Source organism: Protopterus annectens, chromosome 16.part0, assembly GCF_019279795.1.
Source record: "Protopterus annectens isolate FY-2018-M chromosome 16.part0, PAN1.0, whole genome shotgun sequence".
Lineage (NCBI taxonomy): Eukaryota > Metazoa > Chordata > Ceratodontiformes > Protopteridae > Protopterus > Protopterus annectens.
In genome coordinates, this window is record NC_056750.1 from 561,856,895 (window position 1) to 561,882,042 (window position 25,148).

Consider the following 25,148-nt stretch of genomic DNA (forward strand, 5'->3'; position numbering starts at 1 on the left):
TGCAGCCTGCTCGTTGGGAGTGCAAGGCTGGCTTGGTGTCCTTCAGTAGTGCTTTTTTTGTTGTGTTTTTATGTTTCAGTAAGTTGTTTGCATTCACAGGATTTTGCTTATTTGTGGTTGCTCTTTTGTGAACCGATTCACAAATTGGTTCCTTGTTAGGGAGGCCCTCATATATATATATATATATATATATATATATATATATATATATATATATATATATATATATATATATATATATATATACATATAAATAACATTAATTAATTGTAGTAAATAATGCTTCCCTATTACAATGAAAATTTTCATGTGTAAATCAATTATGTAGCTTATCAGGATCCACAGAAGTGGTGACTTGAGTTTTACTAAATTAGAATACTAACTCAGCCACGGTATTTAATGGATTGGAAAGAAACTGAGAGCTCCTATTAATATTGATGTTATTTAAGGGTAAAACATAGACCTAAATTAAAAACTGAAGTCAACTCCATGAACTCCAAATGGGTGCATTCTTAGACTAATATTTTGTAACTTTGCCTACTGTCTGACTCTAAAGAAGTCGCTTAACCAGACAGTGGTCCTGGGTCACCCCTGAAAAGGGACATTTCTGTCCTGTGAGCTGATTCAGTCAACAACTGTATAAAAATAACTTATTGATATATGGAGAGCTGTTCTTACTTGTAGGCCATTTCAAAATTGCCATCTGCCTTATACTCCAGAGAGAGAGAGAGAACCCAGAGTGCGACTGAAATATAAATGGAAAAAGAACATAATTCAGTATCAGAATCACACTGCTGGTACTGCTTCGTTACAGAGATGTTTACTGCTGCCTTGGTGCTCAGATAAATGGAAATGCGTCTTGCACAGCACCATGTCATTAGCACATTGTGAAGATTCGCAGGGCGAAAAGTAAAAACTCATGACAAGAATGGGAGTGCAGGGAGGTGTAGTCGTGGACAAGCTGCAGCTTAAGACAGTTGTCACTGGAGAAAAGCACAATGCTGAGCAGGCAGGCTGGTGCACCACTGCACAGGCACTTAAATGGTGCGATGGATTTGTGGAAGACAGATTGTATGGGACTGTTCCTTGCTCAGTGATACACCGATAACAGGCAGTTTCCTCTTCTCTCTGTTCAGAATATAGCCATGAATGTAATATGTTGCTAAGCTTTTCACTGCATTACCTCCCCCTTCAAGTGACATAATATTTAATTATGCATCACAGCATATGTGGTGCACTGTACATGTTAAAGGTATAGACAGCATCGATAGCTTGTGCTCGTTATGGTTCCAAAAAATTGTCACATGTCTATTAAAGCTACATACAACCCTTTTGCAGACTGTTTAGAAAGGCATGTGCATGTTTTGCTAATTGCAGGATATTACATCTATGAAGAATGGTTGAAACAGAAAGGAGACATCTAAGTACACCAGGAATACCTGCTAGACAGTTGCCGTATGTTGGAACAGGTCTAAGGATTAGTGACAAAGGGGGGTTGGAGACAGTTTTTTTATGGTGTGTCACAGACTGTAGTATACTGTGATAATTGTCTAACATACACTCTGTGGTGCTTCAGTCTATATGTGTACTTAAAGGGCTACAGCATTAACACACCTGGGTTACAGCTGTCATCATCTGTTTGATATTTTGAAGGTTCTGAATTCATGAAATTCAAGTTTTACTCTTCCTTCATTATGCATGCATGCCTGGTCAGAAAAAGTTGCATCTCATTACCTTTGAGGATATGTAGAAATGCAGTGGGTGCAACTAGCTGGTTAAACACACACCCCTCATTGCAGTACATCCTACTGCTATGGAGTGATATTGTGAGGGACTACAGTGCTGAACATGATACGTACACTTTTACCAAAGCTGGGTATTTCAGGTCATTTTGTACGCTCTTGAATTGTCTACACTTCTTGGTATTGTACTGTTACACTCTGCAGGATTGTTTGTCTATCCTGCAATGATTGTGGTATTCATCACTGACTTTGTAGTTACGTGAACAGGCAGCCTCTATTTCATGTGTGCCTAACACCTGCATTCATTGGGTGCAGATGTTTATTCCTACAGTCAACACATTTACATAGTTGTATAGCACAGTATTACTGTGTGTAGTCTTAAAGGGTGAGAATCCTATAGAGTTATATGTAAGTTTTTCTCTGTTCACCAGTCCTATATCCTAGAAACCATATTTATGAATCCTAACCTTTTGTCTTTAATAGAACAGATAGACTTGTTTGCAGCTATTCAGAAAGAGGCCTTAAAGCTCCTTTAAACATTTTCAAAAATGCTTTTGAAAAGAAAAAATGCTTAACCTTTGCTACAAAATCAGACATTATTTGTCACCTGCAGCAAAACTAGCTATAGATAAAAATATTCACCTCATGGCAGGGTTAACCATCAGATGGTGTGAACCTTGGCTGTAGGTGACTGTCACTGTTAAAGTGACATCCCAACCCCATGTGTAAAAATGGGAAAAGGGGTTGTTGTGGATGGATGAATGGATAGGTGGATGGATTTTGTCACCCAAACCGGAATATAGTCTCCATTTTCTGGTTTTGCATTCATCTCAGAATACCAGTAAAATCTGATCCATCAGTTTAGCAGACCATCTTACACATCACTGCAAGCTTCTTGAAAACACAAATAGGTTATCTATGCCTAGTAAGGCAACACTTCTCCCAAGTACCAAAGCAAGGTCACCGCCCATCACTTAAACACAAAATGTCTATCCAGGAAACCAACTTTTATCTCAAAAGTTCTCAGGACAGCAGTCTTAGCCTGATCCTCCCTCGATTTAAAACTACTGCTTGTGAGAAGCTTTCTAGGCTGGGACTCTTCACCTGGTATCACTTGCCTACTGAAGTGAAAAATCAAGAAACCACTAAACAGTTCAAAAAGCAATAAAAGACCACTTTCTGACAGAATCTAAATGTAACTGTTATTATGAAAATTGTTAATCTCTCTTGCCACTATATGTACAATATTCTAAGCAAAAGTCAAGACCATCAGTAGCACGATAGTCATAACTGAAACACATTGTCTTTGTTTATATTGTGAGTATATATTGTGATAAATATCTTGTATTGTATTGTATTGTACTGCTATCTTAATAATTTTTCTCTTCTGTGATAAACTATGTACAGGCAGTCTGTGAGAAACTTATATGTACTCCTTATATATGTAAATCTTGATAAAAACCTCATATTGCACCCATGCTGAAAAAACACTAATTGCTGCTCATGGAGCTTGTTTCATGACTGAAATGAGTCAACAGACACATCTGCCTACCTGGTTATAATAAATAAATCAATAAAATATCAAAGACATCCTTGTGATAACAGTTTCAGCAAATTATAATTTTGAGAGAAAAAAAGTAGAATTTACATTTTACATTTCTGTGCCATGGCCTGAAGTTAAACGCCAAAAAATGTATAGTCATACCCTTCGGGAAAAACAAGGTAACCCCAAGCTACCATATAGGTGACAATCCACTAAGCACAGAAGAGGTTATCAGGGACCTGGGGACCCAGGTTGACAGTGGCCTTTCTTTTGACACTCACGTTGCTAAAGTGGTTAGAAAGACCTTCTACATTGCCCACCTGATCATGAAGGGATTCACATCCAGATCTAGTGAGGTCATTGTTCCCCTGTACTCTTCACTTATCAGACCAATGATCGAGTACAATGCCCCATTCGGGATGCATCTCACCTGACATCTGCAGCAATTGGAGAGACCCCAAAAGTTCCTCACCAAAAGGATAAAGGGACTCCAAAATCTGTCATATGCTACCAGATTGAAGAAACTCCAGCTCTATTCAGTTGCATACCGTCTGCTCAGAGGTGACATGTGCCTGACATACAAGGCCATGTCCAACCCGGAATTAATGGACATGCTCCACCTCAAAAAATCCAAATCCACCAAAACCACTAGAGCAAGCAACTTAAACCTTAGCACAGATATAAATAGGACGTGCTGGAGGGATAGATTTATCACTCAGAGACTCCCTATGCTGTGGAATAAAATCCCGATCCATGTGAGGCAGAGCACCTCGCTGGCTCTGTTCAAGAGAAATCTTGACCTGTGGATGGGAGATCGTAGGTTTATCCCGGGAATCATCTCTGTGTCACTGCTGGACAGAGGCACAACAAACTAATGGGCACAGTATTTTTTCATATAAGGGGTGGCGTAAGCCACAAAAATTTGGGCTAGGCTTATAAATGCCTTAGGGCAGATAGCCTAGTATAAACCTATGAACCTATGAACCTATGACTGTCCCATACACAGGGATTCACTCCCTTCACTCCTTGTATTTATATAATCAATTCTGAGGTCACAGCATCTTTTGGAAAAGAAAACTCACCCATCCTAGATTAATTCAACCACCCTACATATGTACACAGTTAGTTATTGCAAGGATGTCCCATAGCAGTTCAAAAATTCCTTTAACCTTTGTAGAAGGATGCTCAGTAGGTTTGAGCATGTGTATTTAAGCATGTCTTTATCATCAAAGAGAGCTTTTATCTTTTCTTACATTTAAGAAGAGGATCCTAGTCATGGTATCATCTTTCATCCGTTCATATATGACCTTGTGGTGTCCTTACAATTGTTTGTCCATCACTGTTGTCGACAAAAACGTTTTGTTTGTTTAAAGAGGTACCATCAAGAAGACTTTATGAATTTGCCATTTATAATGACCAGAACTCTTACCCATCAGTGAGGGGACATTGAAGTTGATTATAATAAAGCATTAGTGTTGCAGGGGGGTATGGAGTCCCCCACCTAGATAAGTGGAAACATTACCCCACAAGAAAATGTATGTACTCAAATGTAGTTTGAAGAATATATTTTGAAGCTTCCATCAGAATGTGGAATTTGAGCAGTACATAGAGATTCATAGATAAGTAATCTTAAGTGATAGTTGATGTGATAGTATTCATTTTCAGAGACAGATTAAAATACCTATCACATGTGAATGATCTGCACAAACATAGTTTTGTGAGGTATATGAGTTTTCTGCAGTATTCTTTTGCAACTTCCATGTTTGCCAGGAGATAAAATTTGCTTAGAGATCTGAAAGATATCTGACAGTCTTCCTCTCAGCAGCATCATATATAAAAGAAAGAACAGTGAGGTAGTGCTTCGCACCATGCACTGTGTATATCTGGCTAGCTTGCTTGCAAAGGTCTGCAGAAGGGAGAATTTATTTGCTTCGGTGAATCAAAAAACAGGGCCCACTAGAGATGAGCTGTGAGTTTCAAACATTTACTTAGATTGCATCTGCTGACAAGTGACTAAGTCTGCTTTTTTTGTAACATTGGAGGCTTCTAGAAACTAAGCAACAGGCTGCAGGTGTTTTCAAGTTGACTAGATCATTGTCAGCTACCATGCAGTAAAAATGTGGGTTGCAGTTGAAGCACACCTAGAAAAAAGTGGTCTGTCCAACTCTTTCCATATCTGTTTTCCTGAGATGTGGTCCTTGAAGGTGATGATAGAAGACAGTTCTGAGTGAATCACCATTGAGGATATTTAGCCACTGATATCCACTACAGCTGTGGCAAACGGAGTTCCTGAGTGTGGTATCTATAGTTAGTTAATCCTGGTGTAAGGACATCCGGATGTCAGTAAATGAAGCACTAGTGTATCCCCCATGTAGTATGACATTCAGTTGTGGACATCCCTGAGTAAGCCAGGGTTATGTATGGCATGAACAGAAAACTGTATGGTCAGAGACATACAAGAGCCCGATAAGCAAGACCTCAATGTGTGTGAGGCATAGGAAGATGGAAATGTGATTCACTTTTAAAGAGGTGATGACCGAGTGGTGAAAGCAGAGCTATTCTTGCATTTTGAGCTGTTAAGCTGTACCCCAAGGGACATGTACAGCCTTTATTACAGTGGTAGGCCCATAGAATACACTGCCAGGGGAGATGTTCAGGACATAAACTATGATACCCTTTAAAAATGCATGCCGTCAGAGAATCTCTATGATAAAAATAAGAAGTCAAACAAGTAGACCAAATATATGGCTTCTTTATTACAATACCACCCCTTTTTGAGCAGAAAACTGAGGTCATATTTCAGAACAAACAACCCAGAAATAAACACGTAGCTCAATCTCATGCAATGTCACTATTCTTCAGTCACATCTGTTATCTGGCAGTATAACAAAGAGGATTAAGGCTGATCTGGGTTTTGTCCCTTCATTTCCTGCCGTATCCTCTACTACTGAAGAAATTACACCCAAAGCTGTTAAGGAGACGCTTCCTGGGTGTTACTTGGTCAAAAATAATAAATAAAATAAATAATTAGGATCCATCTTCCAGACATTGGCTGTGCGGTCTTCCAAGTAAAGTAGGGGAGTGCTTGCCTTTTGTTCATTGCCTGGATTGTGGTAAAACTCTGTCCAATGTGTTATTAAAGGAGCTCTGTCCACACACTTAGGATTGCATGTTTTTTTTTTCTTTTTTCATTCTTCTAAAACTTGTATGCGATACAGACTCAGCTCACCTGACAAATGGAATGTGAAATGTTCGAAGAAGTCTACACTGCTAGGGATTTTGGGAGAAATAGTATTGCAAGTTGTTGATGATGAAGGGAGACAGTCAAGAATGGTTAATACTCCTACAAATATTGTTAAAGCGACTATGGATCCTCTACATATTCCACAGTATTTAATATGTTATTTTCAGTGTGTGAAATCTGGAGTGCAAATACTGGGCTACATATCACTGGTGTAAAATAGGATACCAATTTAGGTCTTAAATATGGAACATACTTGAAATGTTCTTTATCAAAAGTTTCAAAAATCAAGAGAATTAGAAATCACATGACAGGATGCAGCAGTTAATATCACGTCATTAATGCAATAATTTTCTCCTCTCTGTTTAAGCAGCCCCTGAGCAGACACAAAAGCTAACCTGATTGCTTGTTGCTATGATAAATGCAAAATACAAAAGTTATTTCGCCATCCTTTTCCTCACTGAGGGGACCTTCCCATATGGTTATGTTATGGTTCCACTCTAAGTGTATGCACACACACACACACACACACACACACACACACACACACACACACACACACACACACATTGTGTTTTGTGTGAGTTAAGTGCCCTGCACTCCACATACAGGGGCTTTGCCCCTTCTTCTGTATATATTACAACTTTGAGATTACCACTACCACAAGAGAAATGGCATGGCATCATTCACTAACTCAACCAGATGTGAAATGTTGTATTCGCTGAAGCTGAATCCACATTCAATATATCAGGTTTGTCAGTGTAATTTGATATAATGAGCTTTGCTAGAATTATATAGCTACCTTCTCATTAATATAAAGTCTAGCCTTTTCAGACAGCAGACCACATGTGTGCGTGTTTGTGTGTACACGCGAGTGTGTGTATGTTTTAGTGTTTAGTTTCTGCACTGTAATTATAATTTCCAATGGAAGTAGACATTTATGATTGTAAAAAAAGTATTCCTGATATGCTTAAGTTTCAGACATTTAATTAATCATTTTTTTCTTTCAGTATGAATGTGCAAGGTGATTATGAGCCCTGTGATGCATCTGGATTTATCAAAATCAACTCTCTCAGGTATGTGAAACAGATTTCGAATGTTAACAGAATGTACTGTGTCACAGCTATAATTTTATTTCCCAGCTTGATGCTGCCTTGCATGGTTTTAGTTTCCTTAGTCTAGAAGTTTGAGGTTTGAGCCAGCCTTGATATATATTTTTTTTAAGTCAACATCAGAACTTGATAGTCACTGACCATATTAACCACATGCCTGGGGCATGAAATTTTGCACCGAACGTTTTGTAAACTATCAATTAGAAACTAAAAAGCTTTGCATTAGTACAGGGTTAGGTGTTCTGTACTGGTAACTTTACACCATTTTGATCACTTTCTGAAGCAAGTGTAACTAACAAACCATAGAATGTGGATATATAGCCTACTTGTCCTGTACAATATCAAGTTATACAGTTTTTTATGCAAACTGTATGCTGCTTTTGCATTTTATTTTGTTGCTAGGGAAAACCCCCCAGAAATTTGTCATGGAGCTGAAAATCCTTTCATGACGTCATGAACGACTAGACCCACAATGCCTCACTACCCAAATTAATTTATAAACTACTGTATTTCCATGATAAACTCATCAACAGTAATTTCTTACTTCTTAGAAAGACAAGTTATCAACTAGATCTTGAATGTGCTATATGTTTTTTTTGTTAATTTCATTCAAGCCTGACAGAGAGGTACACAGCGGCCATCTTTGGGGAGTAGGATTTAGGAGATCTGCTGTCTTTATGTATAAACTGAAAATCAGCTGATCACACAGTACAAGCTTTTTTTCAGTATAAGATCACAGAAAAGTGGGGATCATGGAATTTGCCCTTTCCCTATTGTACTGCAATCTTGGAATTGGTATTTAAAATTAGCAGGGGGCTTTCTCCAATGGAAAAAAAAAATCTTTTGTTTTCTTTGAATCTTTGTGATTCAACATATTGTATATTTGAACTTTTGTGATTTGAATTGTTTCAAGTATATAACAGGTGCTTGAAGTTTTGATGTTCGAACATCTGTCATGCAGTATATGGGTGTAGTATTTAAGATAAAAGGATACTAAAAGGATGCAAGTCTTAAACAACATATCCTGCATGGACCAACTCAAAGCCCTATCGTTATATTCTGTAGCCAACATTCTGCTAAGAGGTGGCCTGTGTCTGGCATACATGGCATTTTCTGATCCAATACCGATGGATTTATTGCACATCAGCAAGTCAAATGGTATCAGAAATACTTGGTCTAGGGATGTAAAACTCTTCTGCAACATCAACAGAACAATTTGGAGGATCAGGTATATCTCGCAGAGGATACCGCCGGTCTGGAACGAACTCCCCTTCTACATAAAACAAAATTCATCCCTCTCCATATTAGAGTACATATGTGATGGATGGGAAGCAGAAAATTTACCCCTGGACTGCATCCTGTAGTACTGATGGACAGAGGCAGTTCCTAAATGCTGTATCCCATGCATGAGTCCCCTCAAAGTATCTGTGGTATGATCCCAGTTATTCTCATTAGGGGTAATATATAATTATCGACCATGAGATGGGATAGGTTAATTTGAGCTAAGTTTAAAAAGGCCTATAAGAGCAGCTAGTCTAGTACTTGCCTATGAACCTATAAGATCTTATACACCCAACTTCGACTTAAAAATGCCTGCATTGACATGCTGTTACACATACACTGAGAATCTGCCTCAGCACATGCAAAATTTAAAATGAAAAAAAAATATATATATATAATTTTTTGCAGCACCCACAAACAGGGGACTGCAGCCCCCACACCCCCTGCTAATTATATATACTAACTCCAGGATTGCACAAACGTGGGGTAAGTGCATATTCCCCAAACCCAGGAACTGTGTGATCATGTATACCTGTTGATCAGCAGAAGCAGCTGTTGACAAAATGCACACTATTCTTATTGCATCGCAACTATATATATATGTGTGTGTGTGTGTGTGTGTGTGTGTGTGTGTGTGTGTGTGTGTGTGTGTGTGTGTGTGTGTATATATATATATATATATATATATATGTGTGTATATGGGTCTACTTCATTTGATCGAAAGACCATTTGACTTAAACCCATTTGATAGAAATTCCATTTGATCGAAAACCAGTATTCAAGGCATAAAACTGGGATTTGTCCCCCTCCCCAATGTTGTGCGACCCTGATGTTGGTATATATAGTTTGGAGGGGGGGGTGAAGCCCCCCACCTAGTTTCCTTTAAAACAAGAAAATAAAACAAAAAGTACAAATTTTAAACAAAAATAGGTGGGGGGTTTCGCCCCCACACCCCTAACTATATATACCAACTCCAGGGTCCCACGACATTGGGGAGGGGGACAAATCCTGGTTATTTGCCTTGAATACTGGTTTTCGATAAAATGAAATTTCGATCAACTGGGTTTAGGTCAAATGGTCTTTCGATTCAAGTCATAGCCTCAACTCAGGCTTTGTGCTGAATGGCGCACAGCGACGGTTATCCCACTCCACAAGGGGGGAGCCACCACGGACCCCGGGAACTACCGCCCCATTAGCCTGATGAGCCTGGTCTGCAAGGCCATGGAACGTATCATCATGGAACTTATAAACAAAGACATTGGTAATCTCCAAACTCTGGACCCCACCCGGTTCAGGTTTTTAAAAGGCAGATCATGTCTCCTAAACCTGATAGACTTCTTTGAAGTAGTCACCAAAGCAGTAGACGAGGGTAAGGTGGTTCACACAGCCTATCTGGATCTTGCCAAGGCTTTCGACACCATCCCCCACTCTGGAATTATAGATAAACTCACTAAACTAGGTATAAATCCCTATGTCACAAGATGGGTTGCCAACTGGCTCACTGAGAGAGCCCACACTGTGAAAGTAGCAGACTCCAAGTCTGACTTCAGACCAGTGACAAGTGGAGTACTACATGGTTCAATCCTGGGTCCTCTCCTGTTTGGTATCTACTTCTCTGACGTACAGGCTAACACAGAAGGTCTTTGGCTAATGATGTTCACAGATGACTACAAACTAGGAGCCATAATCAAAACTCCTGATGATGTGGACATCCTACAAAAGGGCCTCACTGAGACAGATGTCCTCAAGCTCAATGCCAAAAAGTGCATTGTCATCTCCTTTGGTAAAAACTCTATACCCAATATAGGCAGTAGTATACTTAACACCGAAAGTGTGATAAGAGACCTTGGGACACAGGTGGACAGTAGTCTCTCCTTTGATAATCACATTGCCAAAGTAGTCATGAAATCCTTCTACGTGGCATACCTCATAACAAAAGGCTTCTCATCCAGAAAAAAAGAGGTCATTGTTCCCCTCTACTCATCACTCATTAAACCCATTATAGAGTACAAAGCCCCTTTTGGTATGTACCTCACAAGACATCTACAACAACAGCAAAGGCCGCAGAAATACCTCACAAAGAGGATTACTGGCCTTAAACAGATGCCCTCCGCAGACCATCTCAAACAACTCCAGTTTTACTCTGTCGCATATCGCCTACTTAGAGGTGATCGCTGCCTAACATACAAAGCTATGTCAAACCGAGAGCTGTTAAAGAAATCCCAATCCCTCCGAGCTACATGCTCTAGGGACCTAAACCTTGTCACCACAATAAACAGAACATGCCGAAGGGATAGATTCCTGTCCCAGAGACTTCCCATACTCTGGAACAAGCTACCCATCTATGTCAAACAAAGCTCCTCATTAGCACTCTTCAAGAAAAATCTTGATGATTGGATGGGAAATAGGAAATTCACCCCGGGGATCACTTTTGTGGCTCTTCTTGACAGTGGCACAGGAGAATAATTTTCTTGGGTGGCAAAAGCCAGGGTACATTTTTGGCTAGCCTTGTATAGGCCCCAGGGCCAATAGCCTAGTACCCACCTATGATCAAATGAAGTAGACCCATATATATATATATATATATATATATATATATATATATATATATATGTGTGTGTGTGTATAGGTCTACTTTGATTCACTGGAAACTCATTTCACTGAATTTCAAAACACCCACACCAAATTGAAAACTCATTTCACTGAATCACATTTCAATTAATGTAAATACTGTTGGGCAAATAAAGTGTATATGCCCTTTTCCCCACTGTAGTGCGATCCTGGAAGTTAGTATGTGTAGTTAGGGGGTGTGGGGGTCGAAGCCCCCCACCTATTTATGGTTTTATATTGTTAGCTTCTAGTCAAATGAGATTCATAAATATAAAAGCTAAGAATGTGGGGGGGGTGACACCCCCCCACACGGCCAATGTGGGGGCCTGTGCCCCCACCCCCAACTATATATACTAACTCCAGGATCGCACTACAGTGGGGAAAAGGACATATACATTTTATTTCCCCAACAGTAATTACATTCAGTGAAATGTGATTCAGTGAAATGAGTTTTCAGTGATTTGAGCTTTCAGTGATTTTTTTGAGTGAATTTAAATTCAGTGAAATGAGTTTTCAGTGAATCAAAAAAGGCAACTGATGCACCACAACTGGTCGAACAGCTGCCTATCGAAAATAAAAAAAAATGTTTTTGCAGGGGGCTAAGCCTCTTCAACCCCTCCACACCCCCTGCTAATTATAAATGTGAGGATATTAGATATTGTTACCTCTGTTAGCATGACTGGCTGAAGGTTTGTAAATTATTATAAATAATAGTAAATTACCCTGTGTTACATATGCCAGCATAACTAGATATAATTTTGCATATAAGTTTGTCTTTTGATTATCACTCTGATTTATGCAAGATGTTTGAATGTCAAACATTGTTCTTCTGGCTGACCAAATGTACATGTTTTTCAGAGTCAGCCGACCTAGATGTATGTCATTGTGTGCCAGAGCTGGGAGAATAGAATCTTCCCTGCGGCTGTTTGTGTAATTTTCAAAGCCTGATGTGTGAGAATAGAATTCTCAAAGCAGTTTCCTGTTACTTAAAAAAAAAAAAAAATCTGCTATAAAAGTAGGTTTTGAGTCAGTTGTTCAATTATCGTTCAGTAGTTTTCCATAGCTGATCAGCAGTAGTAGTCCAGTTGTTTCCAGAGTAGTTGTTCCCGTCGCTGAGGACAAGCAACACCCTGGAGTGTCGGCATAATTCCTCATCTTGCCTTGCAGAAGTTATTTAGATGAGATAGGGATAGTTAATCTTCAGGTAGTCAGGGAACTACAGTTAGAGGTTTTCTAAAATTAGTGTGAGATGTATCCTACAGTATTATTTTCATATTTCCTGTGTGTGAAACTCTGCTGTTTATTGGAATCAGTTATTAAATATTTACATGTTTTAAATCCTTTTATTTATTATTAAATGTTTTACTACCTCTCTTTGTGATTGGTTATTTAGTGAATATTTTTAATAATTTGAGAGTGTTTATGCTTATTGTGATAACACCAGGCCCATTCTGAAAAGTCTTACTGCTTGGGATACATGCTACCATTTGTTTCAATATCTATTTTATCCAGTATAATTGAACACCCCTTTTGAAGGCTGTTGTGGTGTTTGACTGGTGGCAGCCAAAACCTTGTAATTTGGGCAAAGAAACACAGCAGATAAATCTGTGTCAGTCTTTCCCAATATTGTGTATATGTGTGAATATCAGACATTTAAGAGTGAGTGTGCCATGATACCTAGAACTGGGACATAGTGTCCTGCAGTGGTTAGTGTGGAGACTCATTTGGTGACCTGGAGTGAAGCATTTAGTCCAGTCCCAGGTTTGGAACATGTTCCTGATGTACTTTTAGGGGAAATTGTGCATTTCTATCCCTGCTTTAAGTGACACTCCCTTACTGGAGACAGTAGTGAGGACTGAGACTCCTTAGTTACTGCCCTGCTGTAAAGAGGGCTCATCACAGCATATGCCAACTCTGAGACTGCAATTCAGTGAGGAAAGGGCAAAGTCCCTGATCTGCACTGAACCTCAATCTCGATTAAAAAAAAACTCCAGTCTTTTTAATCAGCTGTACCAGCTTTTTTCCTTTTCAACAAGTTGTCTTTACAAGAATGTAACCCATATATGTATTTATATATGAATGTGTGTGTGTGTGTGTGTGTGTGTGTGTGTGTGTGTGTGTGTGTGTATTTATATATATATATATATATATATATATATATATATATATATATATATATATATATAGTTCTACTACAGTAAACCGACAGCTCACAAGACCGACAATGAGATCACTGACACCAGAAGACCAAGAAAGCAAATACCAGACAAGTTGAAATCCCGACACCGAAAACACAGACATGCGAAACATGTGTGCTTGCATTTGAGCACGACTGTGTAAGTGTGCGATAGTGACGGACTTTAGGGTTAGGGTGCGGGTAAGGTAAGTGTGCGATAGTGACGGACCTTAGGGTTAGGGTTTGGGTTAAGGTTAGTGCATAGATAGTTGTGTATGTAAGGTTTAGTGTAGGTTTATAAGGTTTTTGGTGTGCTTGTGTTGTGTGTGTTGTTTGGAACATTGAAGTTTTTTTGTTTTGTTAACTGCCGGGATTGTGCTTTGTCATGGTTTTGCACTTTCGTTCTTGTGGTATCGGTGATCTCGTTGTCGGTCTTGTGAGCTGTCGGTTTACTGTAGTAGACCCATATATATATATATATATATATATATATATATATATATATATATATATATATATATATATATAGAGAGAGAGAGAGAGAAACATAGATATAGATGTAGATGACTGTAGTCATTTGTGCCTTCACTTTCATCCCAGTCTAACATCAGGAGGAAGAGGGGACACACAGGAGGTGATTTTCTTTGGGGGTAAGGTAGAGAGACAGGTACTATTCTCAAATATGATGTACATATCCTTGCAAACATTTGTTTTCTCAGTTTATTGTGAACAGCTATTTTGTCAGTTTTGAGCATTAAGCCTTGGAAACAACTTATCTTGTCTCTTGAAATAAAAAAAAAAAAAATGACTGCATTTCTTTTTTTATGATTTTTGTTCAGGACATCATTGGCTCATAAGATTGGAAAAAGCAATAGAATGCAACTTAGAGCATCTAGAAACCTCACGTTCTCTGATAGCCTAATGACCTGTTGAAAAGATACAGGAAAAAGCAAAGTTCAAGAATAATGCTGAAGTTCTTTTCTGAATCAATGGTTTTTGTTCAGATCATCATTTGATCAAAAGTTTGGAAGAAAAGGTCTAAATGTACCTCTAGCATCTTGAACCTTTGTAGCTTCTGGGCCCCAGGCTCTCAGCTTAATTCAGTTATTCCCTCTCATCTATTATAATGCAGTCCTGATTAGTAAGGGTATGTTGAAAGGAAGCAGGAAAATCAAACTTGAAGAGCGACACTGATTTTTTTTCTTTAATCAGGATTATTGCTGGGTAAACATTTGAAATTTTGAGACCCTCTAGAACAAGTGCTGAAACACGGAGCATGAATGGCCAAAAAAATTAACTTACATATGTTATGTCCAGATGCCATTTCTTGCAATATTCCCTTTTCTCCGAGGTATGGCGATCTCTGAAGTGGTATATATATATATATATATATATATATATATATATATATATATATATATATATATATATATATATATATACATACATACATACATATATATATATATATATATATATATATATATATATATATGCTTGGAGGAAATCATATATATATATATATATATGCTTGGAGGTTATGGGGGTGGGTGCAGGGGCTTGCCCTCCCCCCTTGCAAAAAGAAGTTGTAAGGAGAAGTGAAATCTTCCTATGTTTTTTTTCGGCATGTCAGCACTCGGCATTTCGAGTGCTGATATTTCAATAGGGAGTCTTATTGCTGAGGCCATCATTGGATGAAAAGGTTGTTTTAAAAAACTTAGAAGTACATCTCAAAGCATCTAGAATCCCAGTTACTTTTGGTGGCCCAGAGCCCCAGACCCCGGCTTGATTCACTTATTTCCTCCACAGTTGTTATAGTGCAATCCTGGTCAGTTAGAATGTATGTATGTATGTACGTATTTCTTTATTTATTGACAGTTGATTAAAAGGGTGAAGGGAAGAACAAGAAATGAAGAATAAGACTGATTTTTGTTTTCCTTATCCAGGATTTTTTCAGGTCATTATTGGATGAAGCAGGTTATTTAAAAACCTCTGAAATACAATGTGGAGCTTCTAGGACCTGCCACAGCTTAATGTAGTTATTTTCCTCAAGTACAGTCTTGGTCACTTAGAGCCTTTTGAAAAGATGCAGGAAAATAACTCAGAATTTCTTTCCTTAATCTGGATTATTGTTCAGGCAACAATTGGATGAAATTCACCTTAGAGCATCTAGAACCTCGATGGCTTTTGGGGCCTAGCAGCCTCCAGACCCCCGGCTTAATGTATTTTTTTTTTGACACAGTTATCAGAGTGCAGTCTTGCCTAGATTGTGTTGAATGAATAAATGCAGGAAAAAATGAAGAGCAAGACAAAACTGTTTGAAAAAGATAAAAAGATAAAACGTTATCTGGACAGTGTGAATAAGTCAGAATGTGGTTGAGTCATGGAGGCAGTGGGTGATATGCACATTTGTGTGATGTTAGTGGGCAGCGGGGAGTGGGCGCTGCCATGGAGCACCTCGTCCAGGGTGCCATCTCACCTAAGGCCAACCATGATCAGTGCTTCACCAGCTTCCTGCAAAGTGGAACTTTTCAGAATGGAATTGAAAAGCAGTGTTAATATCCCAACACCAGTTATACATGGTGTCCTTCAAGGCACAGTAATTGGTCCCCTATTATTTGTACTGTTTAATTTCCTTCATCTTATGTGCAACACAAATACAAACAAATATTATATGGTGATGCCATGGTCACCTGACGTCTGGTCACTTGATCTCCCTAATTTCAGAGACACTATCGCCAGAGTTGCTACAAATCTACAGTGGTTTACAAAGAAGGGGGCCTGCAAGAAAATCTTACCAAAACAAAAATCTGTGCTATTAAAATACAAAACAAGGTTTGCCATGAACAAGTGCTGTTTTTTCCATAAAGCGGCTAGAGGATTTCCCAAAGAATCAGTATAGTTTTGTAAATATACAGAAATGCGGTGAACCCTTCTCAGTCATTTTGCACACAAGCTGGCAAAACTCTTAGACTTTGGCTCTGGCACACGTATGCCTCAAAGTAATTAAAATCTTAACTAAACATGTCTGAGAAATATTTGCAAAAGTTATCCTTCTTCAGACCCTAGAATATGTTCTGCCAATTCTGGGTGAAACTTCTAAAAATAAACAAATTACAGAAAGCACAAAACCAAATATTCTGCTTTTTCACAGGGATGCTCAGAAACTAGCATCATTGTAAAATACTTGCTGAAATGGTTCATAGGTTATTACTAGGCTAACTCCCCTTGTGAGTCATTTTGAGCCTAGCTAACTACCCCATATGAGAATCAAACCCTGCACCTTGTGTTTGCAAGGTAAACACCTTAACCATTATGCCAACCTCCCACCTAGGAATGATTTCCTGTTATGCAAGAAAGTCCAAGTCCTGCATTTCATTGGTGTGACTTTCATTAATGCACGTTTCATTGAAAAAGCTACATCACTGGTGCATTTCTTACTTATTTCATGATCGTTGTTAATCAGGATAGTAGACTTTATTGCAAACTGACCCATTTTAGCCACAGCTTGGGTTTTCAGGCTAAACAGTACTATACATTTACATAGCTTTAATGATGTTGACGTTGAGCAATGAAGTACAGAAGCAATTTCAAAATAATGTCATACAATTGAAAGTAGAAATTAAGTAGTTAAGTATTGCAAAAAGGATGGCAGAGGTTGAGTTCATTCATGTGGCATTGTTGGTATGGAAGCATTCCAAAAGAAGTTGTTAGTTTCAGGGCATAAAACATGAAGCAGAGGTGATGAAGGTGAGTCTCACCTTTCTAGATAATGGAGGTGTGCATAGGTTTGAGTGGGGTAAAATTCACAGTACAATAAGTGGGGTATTCAAAGATGATAAAATAAGATTAGGTATGTATGCATGGTAAGGAACTGAAGATAATCGTACTTGTTAACAGGCGAGCATTAAAGCAGGTGTAGGAGACACTGGTAGCGAGACTATTAGGAACTTTTTATCTAAATTCTTCCAGGATGTCCAATGGGAGGCTGTACCTGTGTTTAGGGTTGAGAATACAGAATTCAAGTTCAGAGGTAGCAAGTGTATTTGAAGGTCTGATTAACATGAGAGCACCGTCCAGATTGGGAACACAAATTGTAGACAGTCGATGATTTGTAGAATTTAGAACAGAGTTGTGAGCTGTCATGGTTTTTGAGTGACTTTTATACAAGAGTGTGGATTGTTTGTCCTTTCAAAGAAAAGGGCACCTGTTTGTTCTTGCAAAATTGATGTGGTAGTGTTCACATGGTGGGGAAAGGAAGATGAAGCTAAAAATCTGGTTAGCCAAAACATGTCCGTCAGACAAATTTGGTTTAGAGACATAGTCTAGAGGGGAGGGGGGTCATATTTCAGCTGCTTTCAGAGAATGCCTTTGGCTAATGCAAGACATGCTTCTTGAGTGAGAAACCTGGAGTTTTGACAGCACACACACTGATTGTTTTGTTGATTTTTCTTTTTAGGAGTTCATTGTGTATTCACAAAGAATGAAGGGTCAAGTATATTACACAGGTATTTAAAGAAATTGGTGGGTGTAACTGAAGAATAGTTCATTAGTAAGGGGCACAGGGTACAGTACCGTTTTTAGATGGACAGAGGTGCCAAACAGTATGTCATTAGTTTTGAAAATATTAAAGTTAAACTTAGTTTGAAAGGATATGCTGAAGTTAGTAAGGGTGGCTTAGAATTGTTTAATGATAGATTTATTAGTGGCAGACTTGAATATGACCATGTTATCTGCATACATAAGAATCTATTGGATCTACAGAAAGTCAGATTGTTGATAAAAAATAGAGAAGCTTGTGGCATCTGGAATAAAGAAATGAGAGTACAGCAGTGAAAAAAGTATGATTAACTGCTGCTTCATTTTTGCTATTTGAGACCAAGTCCAGCTACCCCACTTCCTTCCCAAATACCATATTCAGAAAAATCCTGCCACAATGGATAGGCAGTTTCCCCTTATTTCTCCTCCCAACTTGATTGATATGGGCGTCTTGAGGCAATGCAGCAATTGCTTCATGTATACTGACAACTATTTATTCTTAAAGCAAACTAACACCCTATGTGAGAGATGCAGACACTGTGGAATTGGAGTCAGTTGTCTCATGTAAAAACATCAAGCAGGTTGTCAGCACACATGCTTCACCTCTCTCACAAACCTCACCTCTCACACAAAATAAGGTCACGACCTTTAAACCCACATACATGGAGGTACTCACTAAAAGCTTACTAAAAGAGAAGACACCTCCCAGATGCTCACCACCCACACTCACCACTAAGCAAAAAGAAACCACTGTACTTATCAACATACACACCTGTGTCTCAGCAGATAAGCCCTTAAGACAAAACACATAAAATATCTTGGTCATAGGTGACTCCATAGTGAGACAAACAGATGTCCCCCCTCACTAGACTGGACAAGAAGTTCACAGTCAGGTTCCTATCAGGTGCCAGGATCTGACAAATCACGCATTCTCTCAAGTCACTCAACAACAAGTACCATTATGACTCTGTCATAGTCCATGTTGGAATGAATGACTTGAGAAGTAGCTCTCTGGACTATATGAAGAGAGACATGATGGAGCTCTCTGATTATGTGTTCTAGACAGGTATGTCCCTTGCCCTAAGCAGTATCCTACCCTCACCCAGCATGATGCCACAATATAAACAAAAAATGATTGACTTCAACAATTGGCTCAGCTTCTGGTGTCAGTCCAGGGGAATCCAGTATCTGTCTGGGAGGATATTGTAGACAGATCTTGCTGCTTTGCTAGAGATGGTCTGCACCTGTCCCCCATAGACTTTCAGATACTGGCAAAGGCCCTTGCCTCCCCCATAGTGCATTTTTTAGGCAATGTCAAAACAACAAATTTTCCAACATAACAAAATCTAAACGAGACAAACTCAGGGTCATGGTGCTTAATGCTAGGAGCTTAAACATGAAGCTGCACTCTCTGGAAGCACTCCTAACCTTAGAGGATGCTGACATCTGTGCAGTTTCGGAGCCATAGTTCAAGGCTGCTGACAACACCCTGGCTGTGCAAGCCTACAATGCCTTCCACACGTTCAGACCTGAAAATGAGCATGAAGGAACCAAAGGTGGAGGTGTATCCATATCTTCATTAAAATCAAATACACTTTGAGACTGATCAAACAGCATGACTCTGTCGAACTGCTCCATGTCCAGTTAACTATTGGGAAGGCACCATACCACATCATTGCTAGCTATAGATCCCCAGCCATGAACCAGGAAAAGCACACTGCCTACCACGATTTACTGGAATCCCTCAACATACAGCCCAGCACCTTTGTCATAGGATATTTCAAATATCCTTCCATGGAATGGGAGACACACACAGCAAAAACATGCTCACTCAGAGGCTCTTGGACTTCTTAACACAAATGTTCTGGAACTGATAGTCTGCACCCCCACTAGGGGCTCTAATGTTCTGGACATAGTATTCACCAACATGGGGGTGGGGGGTCACTGTACTTCTGCACTTCCCCATGCGTGAAGCCCTCCCTGGTTAGGTCAGGCACAAATCAGTCTCATTTGAGGTAACTTCTGGAACTGACACCCTCACAGGACCATAAAAATAAAACTAATTAAAGTCTGCTAAGTGATGGTATAAAAAGCTTCATACCACCCACAATTGCAGATATCCATGATCACTATGCAGAAATGTACACAAATACCCTGTACAAACACTTAAGCAACAGCATAAACTCTGCTGTACCTGACCGGATCAAAAACAGCTCTTCCCATAAAAACAAGCCACCATGGTGGACTTCAGGTATAAACAGATTATATAACAAGAGGAAGAAACTGTTGTCTAAAAGCAAGAAGGATAACACTCTGCAGTAGAAGAGTCCCTGCCTAAGCCTAAACAAGAAACTCAAAAATCTTGTAAAGTCTTCTAAGCAAATTATAAAACTAAAATCGCTTCCTTAACCAAAAATAATCATAAGGCATTCTTTAACTATGTCCAAAGTCTAAAAGGGAATGCCCAGCTATGTGCCAAACTGGTTGTAGATGGCATCACTCATACTACACCGGAAGATATTGCTAACTTGCTAGCTGACAGATTTATTGCAAACTTCATCCCCTATCCCGACCTTCCATATCTCAAGGCATAGCTGACACCACCCCTCTGACTAGTATCCCTAGAGAACAGGTAATTTCTGCACTCACCAAGACCAAAAACATGGCCTCAGTGGGATCAGATAATATCCCACGTTGTTCTAGAACAAGACCTAGTAGATCCAATTGGTGTTCTCCTTAATCATAGCTTGAGAACTGACTGTGTTCCTGAAGAGTGGAGAGCAGCAACAGTAATCCCCCTCCACAAAGGGGAGCCGTCAACTGACCCTGGGAACTATAGACCCATAAGTCTAACCAACCTCATCTGCATGGTCATGGAAAGAATTATCATGGACCGTATCAATAAGGACATAGGCAACCTCCAAACACTAGACCCAACCCAGTTTGGCTTCTTTAAGGGTGGATCATGCTTATTAAATCTGGTGGACTTTGTTGAGAATGTCACCATAGCCTGGTGGACTTTGTTGAGAATGTCACCATAGCCATGAACAAAGGTAAAACAGTACAGATTGCCTATCACAACCTCACCAAGGCTTTTGACGCACTTCCCCACTCTGGCATCATTGAGAAACTCTCCCAGATAGGGATTAACCCTTATGTTACTAGATGGGTAGCCAGTTGGCTCACCAACAGAACACACTCTGTCAAAATTGGTGACTCCACCTCCACCAGTAGACCTGTCACCAGTGGAGTACCACAGGGGTCTGGGCTGGACCCCTTACTGTTTGGCATCTATTTCTCAGAAGGCATGGCCAAAGTAGGTGGCCTCTGGATCACCAAGTTTGCTGATGTTTGCAAACTGGGAGTAATCAATGAGTCCCCCAATGATGTCAACATTTTACAAGAAGGGCTAACACAAACAAATGATTGGTGCCAAAGCCATGGTCTAAAACTAAATAAAAAAATGCATTATTATTCCAGTTGGCAAAATGGAATTCCCTACAAATTACAATATTGACAGCACCCCCAAGTTCCAACCCAGTGGTGCAAGACTTGGGAACACAGGTTGATAGCAATCTGAACTTTGATCACGTCGTTTCCACAGTCGTAAGGAAAGCCTTCTGTGTAGCACACCTCATAAGCAAAGGCATAGCATACAAGTCAATGGGTGTTATAACTCCAGTGTACTTGACCCTCATCAGACCACTGATAGAGTATAATGCACCCATTTGCATGTACCTCACCAAACACCTGCAGCAGCTAGAGAGACCTCAAAGGTTTCTAAGAAAATACAGGGACTCCAAATCATGACCTACATGGACAGGCTGAAAACCCTGTCACTTTACTCTGTATTTTATAGGCTGCTGAGAGGTAACTTGTGCCTAGCCTATAGGGTGATCTCCAACCCTGCCCTAATCGAAATGCTGCACATCTGCAAGTCAGATGGCACAAGACTCATTTGCTTTATGGATCTCAGCCTAGCTTATGACATTAACAGAACATGCTGGAGAGACAGATATAGGTTCATAGGTTCATACTAGGCTATCTGCCCTAGGGCATTTATAAGCCTAGCCAGAGTGTGTTTGGCTTTCGCCACCCATTTTAAATTAATTTTGCTATGCCCTTTTTCGAGGTTAGTATACTGTGCCTCTGTCTAACAGTGACACAGAAGTGATACCCGGGGTAAACCTACGATCTCCCATCCACTCATCAAGATTCCTCTTGAAGAGAGTCAATGAGGGACTCTGCCTAACCTGGACTGGGATTTTATTCCAGAGTGAAGGGAGCCTCTGGGTTATGAATCTGTCCCTCCAGCATGTCCTATTTATTTCAGTGCTGAGGTTCAAGTCTTTCGAGCGTAGCTCGATGGGATTTGGATTTTCTGAGGTGCAGCATGTCCATTAATTCCAGGTTGGACATGGCTTTATACGTCAGGCACAGATTGCCTCTGAGCAGGTGGTATGCCACTGAGTAGAGCTGGAGTTTCTTTAACCGGGCAGCATATGGCATCTGTTTGAGCCCTTTGATCCTCTTGGTGAGGTACTTTTGGGGTCTTTCCAGTTGCTGCAGGTGTCTGGTAAGGTACATCCCAAAAGGGGCATTGTACTCAATTATGGGCCTGATGAGGGATGAGTAAAGAGGCACGATGACCTCCCCTGATCTAGATGTGAATCCCTTCAGGATTAGGTGGACTATATAAAATGTTTTTCTAACCACTTTGGCCATATGTCTTCCAGAGACTGCTGCTTCTCTGGAATAGACTTCCTGCTCATGTAAAACAGAGCTCCTCACTGACCCTATTCGAATGCAGCTTAGATAATTGGATGAGAGACCGCAAATTCACCCCTGGGGTGGCACCCATGTCCCTCATGAACAGGGGTAGCCAGTGTTGATCACAGACCCACTCTGTTCATAAAGTCATTCTGTGAACTACCCAAAAAAGAACAAATGGGGATACTTGGGATTAACATGGCAAGGCTTGTAAAGACTCTAGGGCCGCTAGCCTAGTAACCTCCTATGAACCTATAGGGAGCTGCAGATTTACTTTGAAAATATCCACTTATGAAGTAGCTCTTTAACCAGCTCAGTATAAAAAGTTGCCAAAATTTGAGAAACAGGGATGGATTAAGAGAATGAAAATACAATTCTTATAAATTGTCCTCTGGTTGCCGAGGTATGTGTTTGGTATTTGGGACAGTGAACAAGGCAGTGCCCTTTTGTGATACTTTAGTGGTACTGGGAAAATAAATTGCATTCTATTAGATTTTATTCTCTAAGGAGTAGCTTAATGTCACGGTTGACTGACATTTTGGTGAGATACCAATTCACATTGGGAGAGTTAGGGATTGTTCTGAAAACCCTTAGTAAAATAACTTTCTGAATCTCAAAGCACTGCTTTAAAAATAAACTTTTTTATGGGTGTTTTGCTACTGTTGTCATTGTATTTAATATTCATTGCATATAGCTAGAGTTGACAAAACTACTCTTGTTACTTGATAGTGCCTTGAGCAAGTGAGGGAATCTGATGTGTAAAATAGGGGTACTAATCTTTATGGCCCCTTTGTAAGAGTTAATCCATTAGTGCTGTATGGATTAATGTAATGGTTCTGTTATTTATTGCGAGTCATGAATTCTGTTGTCAGACGATTCTTGGATCTTGCTAGAGAAAAAAAAAAATCTTAGTTCTGCTTTTCATGTAAGCTTGTTTGCTGTCAGACGATAAATGGCCAAACTGCTTTCAGGTTTATACCTGTTGTTTTTCAGTCTTCCACCTTATTAACCTCCATCAAAAAGAATGGCATTGAGTGTAATTATGTGCAGTACGAGGCCCACAGTCATGGAGTCTGTAATCTTAACAGCTTCATGCGAAATGCCTTCAACCTTTTTTTTTTCTCTTTTGTTCATCAGATTACAGTTCCTGGAACTATGGAACTGTGATATTTTAAATCCTGAGTTCATAGTAACTCCAAAAGAGAACTGCACAACCAAAGAGTTATTTGATTGACTGCAGTTACATCATTTATATGTGCAGCTCCTAGTACCAGCTGTACGTGGGATCTGAAGTTTGCTAGGAATTTGGAAAGGGGGGGTTGGGGAATATAGGCAGATTCCCAGGGTAGCTGACTGCATTTTTTTTTCTTTTGACACAATCGTCACCTTTGCAATATCTATGGAACCGTGAAACATGACTATTTACTGCCTGAAGAAATTTTATTGATCCTCTAACATTTTTCGTGTAAGCACTGTAATGAAGATAAATTCCACAAAATACTGATTGTTTTAGACTAATTTTTGTCAAGTGTAGCAGTCAATGAAAATAGTTGCTACAGTGTGGACTTTTATAAAGGCTAATTGTTTGCAGACTGACCTATTTGTGAAGCATAGTGCTGTGATAAGCCCCTTTCTAAAATTTTGTAACTTCTTTTCCTTGTAGCATGCATATGGTGTGATACTGTTAAAGACAATGTAGAGTGTCTGCTATCAGTCATTCTGCACATACTATAAACATTGCTGCAGCCATTACCAAGTGGTACATTAATATAGTGGTGCAGGTATCAGATGAACATTGTCATTCATTCAGTTAATTTTCAGAAGACCTCTCTGTCCTGTTTAAGATCTCTGGGGAGTGGGTAGAACCTAATTAGGCACTAACTGGGTTTAAAACAGAAAGCATTCCTGAATGGGACGCCAGGACATCTTAAGATGCACACAGAAATAGGAAATCAGAAACACACACACAAACATGCATGAAAAACAAGTACAATTTCTCACAATCAAATAGTCGCACACGCATGTGCATGCACGTGCGCACGCATACACACACACACACGCACACACAAAGCTAACACAATTGCACTCAAACAAATGCATAAGCATGTGCACATACACATACATACAGACACTA

The 25,148-nt window shown here is 39.5% G+C and overlaps 1 protein-coding gene across 1 annotated transcript in view; it reads left to right on the forward strand.

Moving 5' to 3' along the window:
• The window catches only part of ASS1 (argininosuccinate synthase 1), a 681,159-nt gene that overhangs the window by 636,913 nt on the left and 19,098 nt on the right, over window positions 1-25,148 (forward strand). The window contains exon 15 of the mRNA XM_044057968.1: window positions 7,537-7,602. Coding sequence (XP_043913903.1) covers window positions 7,537-7,602 — 66 coding nt within the window. The remainder of the gene's footprint in view (window positions 1-7,536; window positions 7,603-25,148) is intronic.